The sequence below is a fragment of the Nerophis ophidion genome, linkage group LG26 (assembly GCF_033978795.1).
Source record: "Nerophis ophidion isolate RoL-2023_Sa linkage group LG26, RoL_Noph_v1.0, whole genome shotgun sequence".
Classification (NCBI taxonomy): domain Eukaryota; kingdom Metazoa; phylum Chordata; class Actinopteri; order Syngnathiformes; family Syngnathidae; genus Nerophis; species Nerophis ophidion.
Window position 1 is genome coordinate 33,567,651 of NC_084636.1, and position 12,129 is coordinate 33,579,779.

Consider the following 12,129-nt stretch of genomic DNA (forward strand, 5'->3'; position numbering starts at 1 on the left):
TGCATCCTAAACTTACTTCTTATACCTGCTAAAGTGACTTCCTATCCCTACTAAAGTGACTTACTGTCCCTGTTAAAGTTACTTTCTGTGCATCCTAAACTTACTTCCTATCCCTGTTAAAGTGACTTCCTATCCCTGTTAAAGTTACTTCCTGTGCATCCTAAACTTACTTCCAATACCTGCTAAAGTGACTTCCTATCCCTGTTAAAGTGACTTCCGATCCTTGTTAAAGTGACTTACTGTCCCTGTTAAAGTTACTTCCTGTACATCCTAAACTTACTTCCTATACCTGCTAAAGTGACTACCTGACCCTGTTAAAGTTACTTCCTGTGCATCCTAAACTTACTTCCTATACCTGCTAAAGTGACTTCCTATCCCTGTTAAAGTGACTTCCTATCCCCACTAAAGTGACTACCTGTCCCTGTTAAAGTTACTTCCTGTGCATCCTACTCTTACTTCCTATACCTGCTAAAGTGACTTCCTATCCCTGTTAAAGTGACTTCCTATCCCTACTAAAGTGACTACCTGTCCCTGTTAAAGTTACTTCCTGTGCATCCTAATCTTACTTCCTATCCCTGCCAAAGTGACTTCCTATCCCTGTTAAAGTGACTTCCTATCCCTACTAAAGTGACTTACTGTCCCTGTTAAAGTTACTTCCTGTGCATCCTAAACTTACTCCCTATCTCTGCTAAAGTGACTTCCTATCCCTGGTAAAGTGACTTCCTATCCCTGTTAAAGTTACTTCCTGTGCATCCTAAACTTACTTCCAATACCTGCTAAAGTGACTTCCTATCCCTGTTAAAGTGACTTCCTATCCCTGTTAAAGTGACTTCCTATCCCTGTTAAAGTGACTTCCTATCCCTACTAAAGTGACTTACTGTCCCTGTTAAAGTTACTTCCTGTGCATCCTAAACTTACTTCCTATACCTGCTAAAGTGACTTCCTATCCCTGTTAAAGTGACTTCCTATCCCTACTAAAGTGACTTACTGTCCCTGTTAAAGTTACTTCCTGTGCATCCTAAACTTACTTCCTATACCTGCTAAACTTACTTCCTATCCCTGTTAAAGTGACTTCCTATCCCTGTTAAAGTGACTTCCTATCCCTACTAAAGTGACTACCTGTCCCTGTTAAAGTTACTTCCTGTGCATCCTAAACTTACTTCCTATACCTGCTAAACTTACTTCCTATCCCTGTTAAAGTGACTTCCTATCCCTGTTAAAGTGACTTCCTATCCCTACTAAAGTGACTACCTGTCCCTGTTAAAGTTACTTCCTGTGCATCCTAAACTTACTTCCTATACCTGCTAAAGTGACTTCCTATCCCTGTTAAAGTGACTTCCTATCCCTACTAAAGTGATTTACTGTCCCTGTTAAAGTTACTTCCTGTGCATCCTAATCTTACTTCCTATCCCTGCCAAAGTGACTTCCTATCCCTGTTAAAGTGACTTCCTATCCCTACTAAAGTGACTACCTGTCCCTGTTAAAGTTACTTCCTGTGCATCCTAAACTTACTTCCTATACCTGCTAAAGTGACTTCCTATCCCTGTTAAAGTGACTTCCTATCCCTACTAAAGTGACTTACTGTCCCTGTTAAAGTTACTTCCTGTGCCTCCTAATCTTACTTCCTATCCCTGTTAAAGTGACTTCCTATCCCTGTTAGTGACTTCCTGTCCCTGCTCAAGTAGCGTGGAGCATTAGGGCAGATGGGTTGAGTGGATTAGTGTAATCTCCTCAGTGCACACTGGAGCAGCAGAAGAAGAAGATGAAGGTCTTCACTCCTTCCGCGGTGGTCCTCATGGTCCTCATGGTGTCTCAGGGTAAGTCTCTCACCAAATGTCCGCCAAAGTCTTGCAGAGAACCTTCACGGGTATCTTCTTACCTTCCAATGCGTGTGCGGTCCAGTCAAGACTGCTGTTGACGCTCAGGAGGTAACGATAATATCAATAATAATAATAAACATGTGGGAGGGAAAACCACGTCAAAGTCCTGCAACACAACATGCACGTGCAGGAGGATGAGATCCTGCAGGAGGACCAGATCCTGCAGGAGGAGGAGCAGCAGCAGCAGCAGATCCTGGAGACGTGGACCAGGAAGGTCCAAACTTGTACCTGCGACTGTGAGACGCCCACACGCTTCCTACCCACTGAAACCTCCACCTCGCCACCTCCACCTCCTCCTCGGAGTCACTTGCTGACTTGCATGCCAGGTGAAGTCTCCTGGACTGACTGTCTTAGCATGTATAGCATGTTTTAGTATGTCTTTGCACATTTAGCAGGTCTTAGTATGTTTTGTTATGTTTTAGCATGTCTTTGCACATTTAGCAGGTCTTAGTATGTTTTGTTATGTTTTAGCATGTCTTTGCACATTTAGCAGGTCTTAGTATGTTTTGTTATGTTTTAGCATGTCTTTGCACATTTAGCAGGTCTTAGTATGTTTTGTTATGTTTTAGCATGTCTTTGCACATTTAGCAGGTCTTAGTATGTTTTGTTATGTTTTAGCATGTGTAGTTATGTCTTACTTCTGGGGCTGAGATCACTGAGGTAGTTAAAAAGCTCCTCAGTCTGATCCGCCCGGAGTTCCTTAAAGGGGAACATTATCAGCAGACCTATGCAAGCGTCAATATATACCCTGATGGTACAGAAAAAAGACCATCTATTTTGTTAACCGATTTCCGAACTCTAAATGGGTGAATTTTGGCGAATTAAACGCCTTTCTGTTTATGGCGCTGGAAGCGATGACGTCAGAATGTGACGTCGCCGAGGTAACACAGCCGCCCTTTTCATTTTCAACACATTACAAACACCGGGTCTCAGCTCTGTTATTTTCCGTTTTTTTGACTATTTTTTGGAACCTTGGAGACATCATGCCTCATCGGTGTGTTGTCGGAGGTTGTAACAACACTAACAGGGAGGGATTCAAGTTGCACCACTGGCCCCAAGATGCCAAAGTGTCTGCCGCCAGACCCCCACTGAATGTGCCGGAGTGTCTCCACATTTGACCGGCGATGCTAAGGCAGGTGGACTCTCCTAATTCTGGGGCTGAGGTCGCTGAGGTAGTTAAAAAGCTCCTCGGTGGCAAGGCCCCAGGGGTGGACGAGATCCGCCCGGAGTTCCTTAAGGCTCTGGATGCTGTGGGGCTGTCTTGGTTGACAAGACTTTGCAGCATCGCGTGGACATCGGGGGCGGTACCTCTGGATTGGGAGACCGGGGTGGTGGTTCCTCTCTTTAAGAAGGGGGACCGGAGGGTGTGTTCCAACTATCGTGGGATCACACTCTTCAGCCTTCCCGGTAAGGTTTATTCAGGTGTACTGGAGAGGAGGCTATGCCGGATAGTCGAACCTCGGATTCAGGAGGAACAGTGTGGTTTTCGTCCTGGTCGTGGAACTGTGGATCAGCTCTATACTCTCGGCAGGGTTCTTGAGGGTGCATGGGAGTTTGCCCAACCAGTCTACATGTGCTTTGTGGACTTGGAAAAGGCATTCGACCGTGTCCCTCGGGAAGTCCTGTGGGGAGTGCTCAGAGAGTATGGGGTATCGGACTGTCTTATTGTGGCGGTCCGTTCCCCGTACGATCAGTGTCAGAGCTTGGTCTGCATTGCCGGCAGTAAGTCGAACACATTTCCAGTGAGGGTTGGACTCCGCCAAGGCTGTCCTTTGTCACCGATTCTGTTCATAACTTTTATGGACAGAATTTCTAGGCGCAGTCAAGGCGTTGAGGGGTTCCGGTTTGGTAACCGCAGGATTAGGTCTCTGCTTTTTGCAGATGATGTGGTGCTGATGGCTTCATCTCACCGGGATCTTCAGCTCTCGCTGGATCGGTTCGCAGCCGAGTGTGAAGCGACCGGAATGAGAATCAGCACCTCCAAGTCAGAGTCCATGGTTCTCGCCCGGAAAAGGGTGGAATGCCATCTCCGGGTTGGGGAGGAGACCCTGCCCCAAGTGGAGGAGTTCAAGTACCTAGGAGTCTTGTTCACGAGTGAGGGAAGAGTGGATCGTGAGATCGACAGGCGGATCGGTGCGGCGTCTTCAGTAATGCGGACGTTGTACCGATCCGTTGTGGTGAATAAGGAGCTGAGCCGGAAGGCAAAGCTCTCAATTTACCGGTCGATCTACGTTCCCATCCTCACCTATGGTCATGAGCTTTGGGTCATGACCGAAAGGATAAGATCACGGGTACAAGCGGCCGAAATTAGTTTCCTCCGCCGTGTGGCGGGTCTCTCCCTTAGAGATAGGGTGAGAAGCTCTGCCATCCGGGAGGAACTCAAAGTAAAGCCGCTGCTCCTCCACATCGAGAGGAGCCAGATGAGGTGGTTCGGGCATCTGGTCAGGATGCCACCCGAACGCCTCCCTAGGGAGGTGTTTAGGGCACGTCCAAACGGTAGGAGGCCACGGGGAAGACCCAGGACACGTTGGGAAGACTATGTCTCCCGGCTGGCCTGGGAACGCCTCGGGATCCCCCGGGAAGAGCTAGACGAAGTGGCTGGGGAGAGGGAAGTCTGGGTTTCCCTGCTTAGGCTGTTGACCCCGCGACCCGACCTCGGATAAGCGGAAGATGATGGATGGATGGATGGCTAAGACAGACATGGCACAGAGATGTATGGATAACCTGCAGATGCATTTGCAATGATAAAGTCAACAAAATCACAAAGGTGAGTTTTGTTGATTTTGACTGCCAGCTAATCGATGCTAACATGTTACGCATTATCGATGCTAACATGCTATTTACCGGCGGTGCTAAAGCAGACATGGCACAGAGATGTATGGATAACCTGCAGATGCATTACGTTTCCTTCCACCCACATTTAATGCGAAACAAACACTTACCGATCGACGGATTTAAGTTGCTCCAGTGTCAAAAGATGCGAAAGTCCTGAACGTTTGGTCCGCACATTTTACCGGCCATGCTAACGCAGCTATTCGGCCATGCTATGGCTATGAATAGCGTCAATAGCTATTCGCTCAATAGCTTCAGTTTCTTCGTCAATATTTTCATACTCCGACCATCTGTTTCAATACATGCGTAATCTGTTGAATCGCTTAAGTCGCTGAAATCCGAGTTTGAATCCGAGCTAATGTTGTTATATCTTGCTGTGGTATTCCCATTGTTTGTTTACATTGGCAGCACTGTGTGACGTCACAGGGAAATGGCCAGTGTCTTCGCAGAGAGCCGAAAACAAGACCGGTAAAATTGAGAAAAAAACTTCAAAAAATACAACAAGCCACTGGGAACTGATTTGTATTGTTTTTAACCCTTTTGAAATTGTGATAATGTTCCCCTTTAAGGCTCTGGATACTCTGGGGCTGTTTTTGTTGACAAGACTCTGCAACATCGTGTGGACGTCAGGCGGTGGTGCCTATGGATTGGCAGACCGGGTTGGTGGTTCCTCTCTTTAAGAAGAGGAACCAGAGGATGTGTTCCAACTATCGTGGGATCACACTCTTCAGCCTTCCCAATAAGGTCTATTCAGATGTACTGGAGAGAAGGCTACGCCAGATAATGGAACCTCAGATTCATGAGGAACAGTGTGGTTTTGGTCTTGGTCGTGGAACTGTGGACCAGCTCTATACTCTCGGCAGGGTTCTTGAGGGTGCATGGGAGTTTGCCCAACTAGTCTACATGTGCTTTGTGGACTTTGAGAAGTCATTCGACCGTGTGTGGTCTGTGTCAGAGCTTGGTCTGCATTGCCAGCAGTAAGTCAGAACCGTTTCCAGTGATAGTTGGACTCCGTCAGGGCTGCCCATAGTCACCGATTCTGTTTACAATTTTTATGGACAGAATTTCTAGGCGCAGTCAGGGCGTTGAGGGGATCCGGTTTTGGTACCTTTAAAACTAGGTCTCTGCTTTTTGCAAATGATATAGTCATCCGGCCAAGATCTTCAGCTCTCACTGGATCGGTTCGCAGCCGAGTGTGAAGCGACTGGGATGAGAATAAGCACTTCACAGTTTGAGTTCATGGTTCTCGCCTGATTGAGAAAATTGAGAAAAAAACTTCAAAAAATACAACAAGCCACTGGGAACTGATTTTTATTGTTTTTAACCCTTTTGAAATTGTGATAATGTTCCCCTTTAAGGCTCTGGATACTCTGGGGCTGTTTTGGTTGACAAGACTCTGCAACATCGTGTGGACGTCAGGCGGTGGTGCCTATGGATTGTCAGACCGGGGTGATGGTTCCTCTCTTTAAGAAGAGGAACCAGAGGATGTGTTCCAACTATCGTGGGATCACACTCTTCAGCCTTCCCAATAAGGTCTATTCAGATGTACTGGAGAGAAGGCTACGCCAGATAATGGAACCTCAGATTCATGAGGAACAGTGTGGTTTTGGTCTTGGTCGTGTAACTGTGGACCAGCTCTATACTCTCGGCATGGGAGTTTGCCCAACTAGTCTACATGTGCTTTGTGGACTTTGAGAAGTCATTCGACCGTGTGTGGTCTGTGTCAGAGCTTGGTCTGCATTGCCAGCAGTAAGTCAGAACCGTTTTTAGTAATAGTTGGACTCCGTCAGGGCTGCCCATAGTCACCGATTCTGTTTATAATTTTTATGGACAGAATTTCTAGGCGCAGTCAGGGCGTTGAGGGGATCCGGTTTTGGTACCTTTAAAACTAGGTCTCTGCTTTTTGCAAATGATCATCCGGCCAAGATCTTCAGCTCTCACTGGATCGGCTCGCAGCCGAGTGTGAAGCGACTGGGATGAGAATAAGCACTTCACAGTTTGAGTTCATGGTTCTCGCCTGGAAAAGGGCGGAGTGCCATCTCCGGGTCCGGGAGGAGATCTTGCCCCAAGTGGACGAGTCGAAGTACCTCAGAGTTTTGTTCACGAGTGAGGGAAGAATGGATTGTGAGATCGACAGGCGGATCGGTGCGGCGTCTGCAATGATTTGGACACTGTATGGTCCTGATGGCTTCATCTGCCCGGGTTCTTCAGCTCTCACTGGATCGGTTCGCAGCCGAGTGTGAAGCGACCGGAATGAGAATCAGCACCTCCAAGTCCGAGTCCATGGTTCTCGCCCGGAAAAGGGTGGAGTGCCATCTCCGGGTTGGGGAGGAGACCCTGCCCCAAGTGGAGGAGTTCAAGTACCTAGGAGTCTTGTTCACGAGTGAGGGAAGAGTGGATCGTGAGATCGACAGGCGGATTGGTGCGGCGTCTTTAGTAATGCGGCCGCTGTACCGATCCGTTGTGGTGAAGAAGGAGCTGAGCCGGAAGGCAAAGCTCTCAATTAACTCGTCGATTTACGTTCCCATCCTCACTTATGGACATGATCTTTGGGCTATGAATGAAAGGACAAGCAGCCAAAATGAGTTTCCTCACCTCAGGTGGTGAGTCTCTCCCTTTCGAGATAGGGTGAGAAGATCTGTCATTCAGGTGGAGTAAAGTAAAGCCGATGCTCCTCCACATCCAGAGGAACCAGATGAGGTGGTTCAGGCATCTGGTTTCCCTGGGGAGGTGTTTAGGGGTGGAAACCACGAGCAAAGACATTGGGGAGACTATGTCTCCCAGCTGGCCTGGGAACGCCTTGGGATACCCTAGGAGGTTTGGATGAAGTGACAGGGGAGAGTGAAGTCTGGGTTTCCCTGCTTAGGTTCTGCCCCCGGGACTCGGCTTTGTATAAGCAGAGGATGGATGTTTTAATAATTGCCAAAATAAAAAATATAATCTATTTGAAAGTATATAATATTAGACATACTTTTGAATTTTCTATTGAATAACTTTGATATCTAAATTTGTAGTTCAGACGGGAATAAAAGAAGAATATTCTTCGTTCCCAGAATGTTTGTACCACCAAGCGTTGGGCTTTGAATCTGGATCCGTGAGGCCAGAACAGATCAGCTGCTCCCACCAGGACCAGTACACCAGCTGGTACTCTTCCTGGGTGCCAGACCGAGCTCGCCTCAACAACCAAGGCTTCGGGTAGTCCCTCCCATACTTGTTGTGCCCCGTGTGAATATGCAGGAATATTAATGATGCCTGGTTCAGGTGCGCCTGGCTCTCCAAGTTCAACGACCAGCACCAGTGGATCCAGATGGACCTGATGGAAGTGGGCGTGGTCTCGGGGATTATGACGCAGGGACGCTGCGACGCTGACGAGTGGATCACAAAGTACAGCGTTCAGTACCGGACCTTGGACTCGCTCAACTGGGTTTACTACAAGGACCAGACCGGCAACAACCGAGTACGTTGGAGTTGTTTCTTTGTTTTCATCCCAAACAAAAAGCTGTGCTTCGGATTCAAACGTGTCAAGACAAAAGAAAACAAAGCTTCGAAGTTTACAATATATCATCATTCAATTTACTTTGGATTTTTATGCTGACATTGATTCTCAATACAATATTTGATAATATATATGATCAATAATACACAATATTATACATAAAAAAATATATATATATGTGTATATATATATATGTATATTTATGTGTATACATGTATGTATATATGTGTATATATGTGTATGTATGTATGTATGTGTGTATGTATATATGTGTATATGTGTATGTATATATGTATGTATATATGTGTATACATGTATGTATATGTATATATAAATGTGTGTATGTATATATGCATATATATAAATGTATATATATGTGTATGTGTATGTATGTATATATAAATGTGTATACATATGTATGTATGTATGTATGTGTGTATGTATATATGTGTACATGTGTATGTATGTATGTATGTATATATATATATATGTATGTATATGTATATATAAATTTGTGTATGTATATATGCATATATATAAATGTATATATATGTGTATGTGTATATATGTATATATAAATGTGTATGTATATATGTGTATACATATGTATGTATGTATGTGTGTATGTATGTATGTGTGTATGTATATATGTGTATATGTGTATGTATGTATGTATGTATATATGTGTATATATATATGTATGTATATGTGTATACATGTATGTATATGTATATGTATATATAAATGTGTGTATGTATATATGCATATATATAAATGTATATATATGTGTATGTGTATATATGTATGTATATATGTATATATAAATGTGTATGTATATATGTGTATACATATGTATGTATGTATATATGTATATATATATATATATATATATATATATATGTATATATATGTATATATATGTATGTATGTGTTAGAGATGCGCGGATAGGCAATTATATCATCCGCAACCGCATCACTAAAGTCGTGATCCACCCGCCACCCACCCGAACCAACATTTCATGAGAGCCACACCCGCCTGTTGTTATATATCTAATATAGACGATGCAAGGCATTAGTGAGGTTGGAAAGTGTAACTCCCTCCAAATAGCACAGACACAATGGCTTTCTTGAACCGACTTATTTGAAGGCTTTCTTTCCCTTCAAATTCACCGTGAAAACTGTACTAAATAAAGCAGGTTACAAACGTAAAAATAATAAGTAAAATACCAACAAATGACAAACAAATACCTCGTTGGCCATACCCGGAAGTAGCTTCCTTACATCCGTCGACAGACCAAACGAGACACTTCAAAATAAAAGTATGCCCACATAATGTTTCAAAGAGTTCTGCTCGTTTTTCATAACTGGGTAACAACATTTAACTATTTATTAATGGTTGATTTTTATAGGCTAGCAAGGTAAAGTGTTGTAGCTGACAAGTTTGGGCTACCTTGCTTCTGCAGCCTTCATCAGAGGTGTCACGTGATGTTAGCGTGACGTCTGTGACGTGTTATATGGATTGTACCATCAAGTGTTGTCAGGTACAACACTTTATTACCTTACTAGCTTATATAAATCAAACATTTATAAATACACGTCAGTAGGCTAAATGAACCTCTTCAACATAACATGTAACTATGTATAATGTAGAGCAGGGGTGCCCACACTTTTTCTGCAGGCGAGCTACTTTTCAATTGACCAACTCGAGGGCATCTACCTCATTTATATATATCATTTATATTTATTTATTTATTTATGAAAGAGACATTTTTGTAAACAAGTTAAATGTGTTTAATGATAATACAAGCATGTGTAACACATATAGATGTCTTTCTTTCACAAAGACAAGAATATAAGTTGGTGTATTACCTGATTCTGATGACTTGCATTGATTGGAATCAGACAGTAATGATGATAACGCCCACATTTTCAAATGGAGGAGAAAAAAAAGTTGTCCTTTCTGTACAATACCACATGAAAGTGGTTGGTTTTTGGCATCTAATTCATCCAGCTTCCATACACTTTACAAGAAAAACATTGGCGGCAAATTCCGTAGCTTGCTTGATTGACATTCACGGCACCCGAGGGTCTTGTGAGATGACGCTGGCTGCTGCCAGTTCATTATTATGAAAAAATGACAGAGAGGAAGGCGAGAAACACTTTTTATTTCAACAGACTTTCGCGCCGTCCCTTCCGTCAAAACTCTAAAGGCCGACTGCACATTTCCTATCTTCACAATAAAAGCCCTGCTTCATGCTGCCTGCGCTAACAAAATAAGAGTGTAGACGAGCGATGTGCACGCCAGCTTTCTGAGGGATCGCTTGTGCACGCCAGTTTTCCCAGACTCTGTATTTAGTTAGCGCAGGCAGCATGAAGCAGGGCTTTTATTGTGAAGATAGGAAATGTGCAGTCGGCCTTTAGAGTTTTGACGGAAGGTACGGCGCGAGAGTCTGTTGAAATAAAAAGTGTTACTGGCCTTCCTCTCGGTCATATTTTCATAATAATGATCTTGCAGCAGCCAGCGTCATCTCACAAGACCCTCCGGTACCGTGAATGTCATTTAAGTGACGTCTTGGTGAAGATTGATGATCACTCATTTTTAGGTCTATTTTTTTTAAAAGCCTGGCTGGAGATCGACTGACACACCCCCCGCGGTCGGCTGGTAGCTCGCAATCGACGTAATGGGCACCCCTGGTGTAGAAAATAAATGTTTGGGAGCATTCCCACAATTAAAAAAAATTAAGTTTTTCTTTCAGAAATCGACATGTATGGAGAAATGTATTAATGTTGACAAACATTTCTATGTTACCATCATCTATAAATATGCAAAGACACTGCGGAAGAAGAAGTAGTTGCACGAAAGTAACACTGCCAACTAGTGCCCTGGCGTGAACATCACACGCCCTATTTACTTCTCACCTTCTGCTGGAATCGCACCTCCCTTTTATCTCTAAAATCCTGCAAAACGTACAGCAGCTAAATGAAATGCACACGCGTGGCGTGCGGATACGGTTGGAAATGACGTGTCCGCTTCACATTCAGGTCTTCTACGGGAACTCGGACCGCTCGTCCACCGTCCAGAACCTTCTGCGTCCGCCCATCGTGGCTCGCTTCCTGCGCCTGATCCCGCTGGGCTGGCACACCCGCATCGCCCTGCGCATGGAGCTGCTCATGTGCCTCAACAGGTGTGCCGACGGCCGACACGTGTCCTAAATCTTCATCGTACTTCTCGAAATGTCACTCTTAATATTACAATATGGCTTCATACAGGAAGTCCAACTTTGGCAATTATTTTTTCTTCTGAATAAAATAAATTTAAAAAAAGGCTGTGTAGTAATATCTTTCTAAGGGTATTTCGGGAAAAATAAATAATATTCTTTTTTTTTACGGAATAAAAAAGCTCTTAAATAGGAATTTATTTGAAAAAAAAAAATGTTTCCCAACAAAAAAGGTATTTTTTCGTAATATAACAAGAAGAATGTTGAACGATTAAACAAATCAAAAAAATAGTGTTTTATTGTGAAAAGGAAGTTTTTGTAGAAAAAGAAAAGTCTGACTTTAACAAGAAATAGTAATGAAATGGTGTATCTTTAATATAATACAAGTATATATGTATAAAGGACTCAGATTTCCCTCGCCCGGACGCGGGTCACCAGGGCCCCCTTCTGACCCCCCTCTGGCGAGCACCTGGTGGCCGGGCCTGTTCCCATGGGGCCCGAAGCGGCAACGTGGGTCCCCCCTCCAATGGGCTCACCACCCATAGAGGTCGGGGGCAATGTGTGCTGGGCGGTAGCCGAAGGCAGGGCACTTGGCGGTCCGATCCTCGGCTACAGAATCTAGCCCTTGGGACGTGGAACGTCACCTCACTCGGAGGGAAAGAGCCTGAGCTAGTGCGAGAGGTAGAGAAGTTCCGGCTGGATA

General features: G+C 44.3%; 1 protein-coding gene across 1 annotated transcript; it reads left to right on the forward strand.

The window, feature by feature from the left end:
- Positions 1 to 1,696: 1,696 nt before the first annotated feature.
- On the forward strand, positions 1,697 to 11,434 carry LOC133543670 (retinoschisin-like). The gene is made up of 6 exons (XM_061888352.1): positions 1,697 to 1,817; positions 1,903 to 1,928; positions 2,011 to 2,206; positions 7,766 to 7,907; positions 7,974 to 8,169; positions 11,251 to 11,434. The coding sequence occupies exons 1-6, from the start codon at positions 1,763 to 1,765 to the stop codon at positions 11,419 to 11,421; spliced, it is 786 nt and encodes a 261-aa protein (XP_061744336.1). The 5' UTR covers positions 1,697 to 1,762; the 3' UTR covers positions 11,422 to 11,434.
- The last annotated feature ends 695 nt before the right edge of the window (positions 11,435 to 12,129 follow it).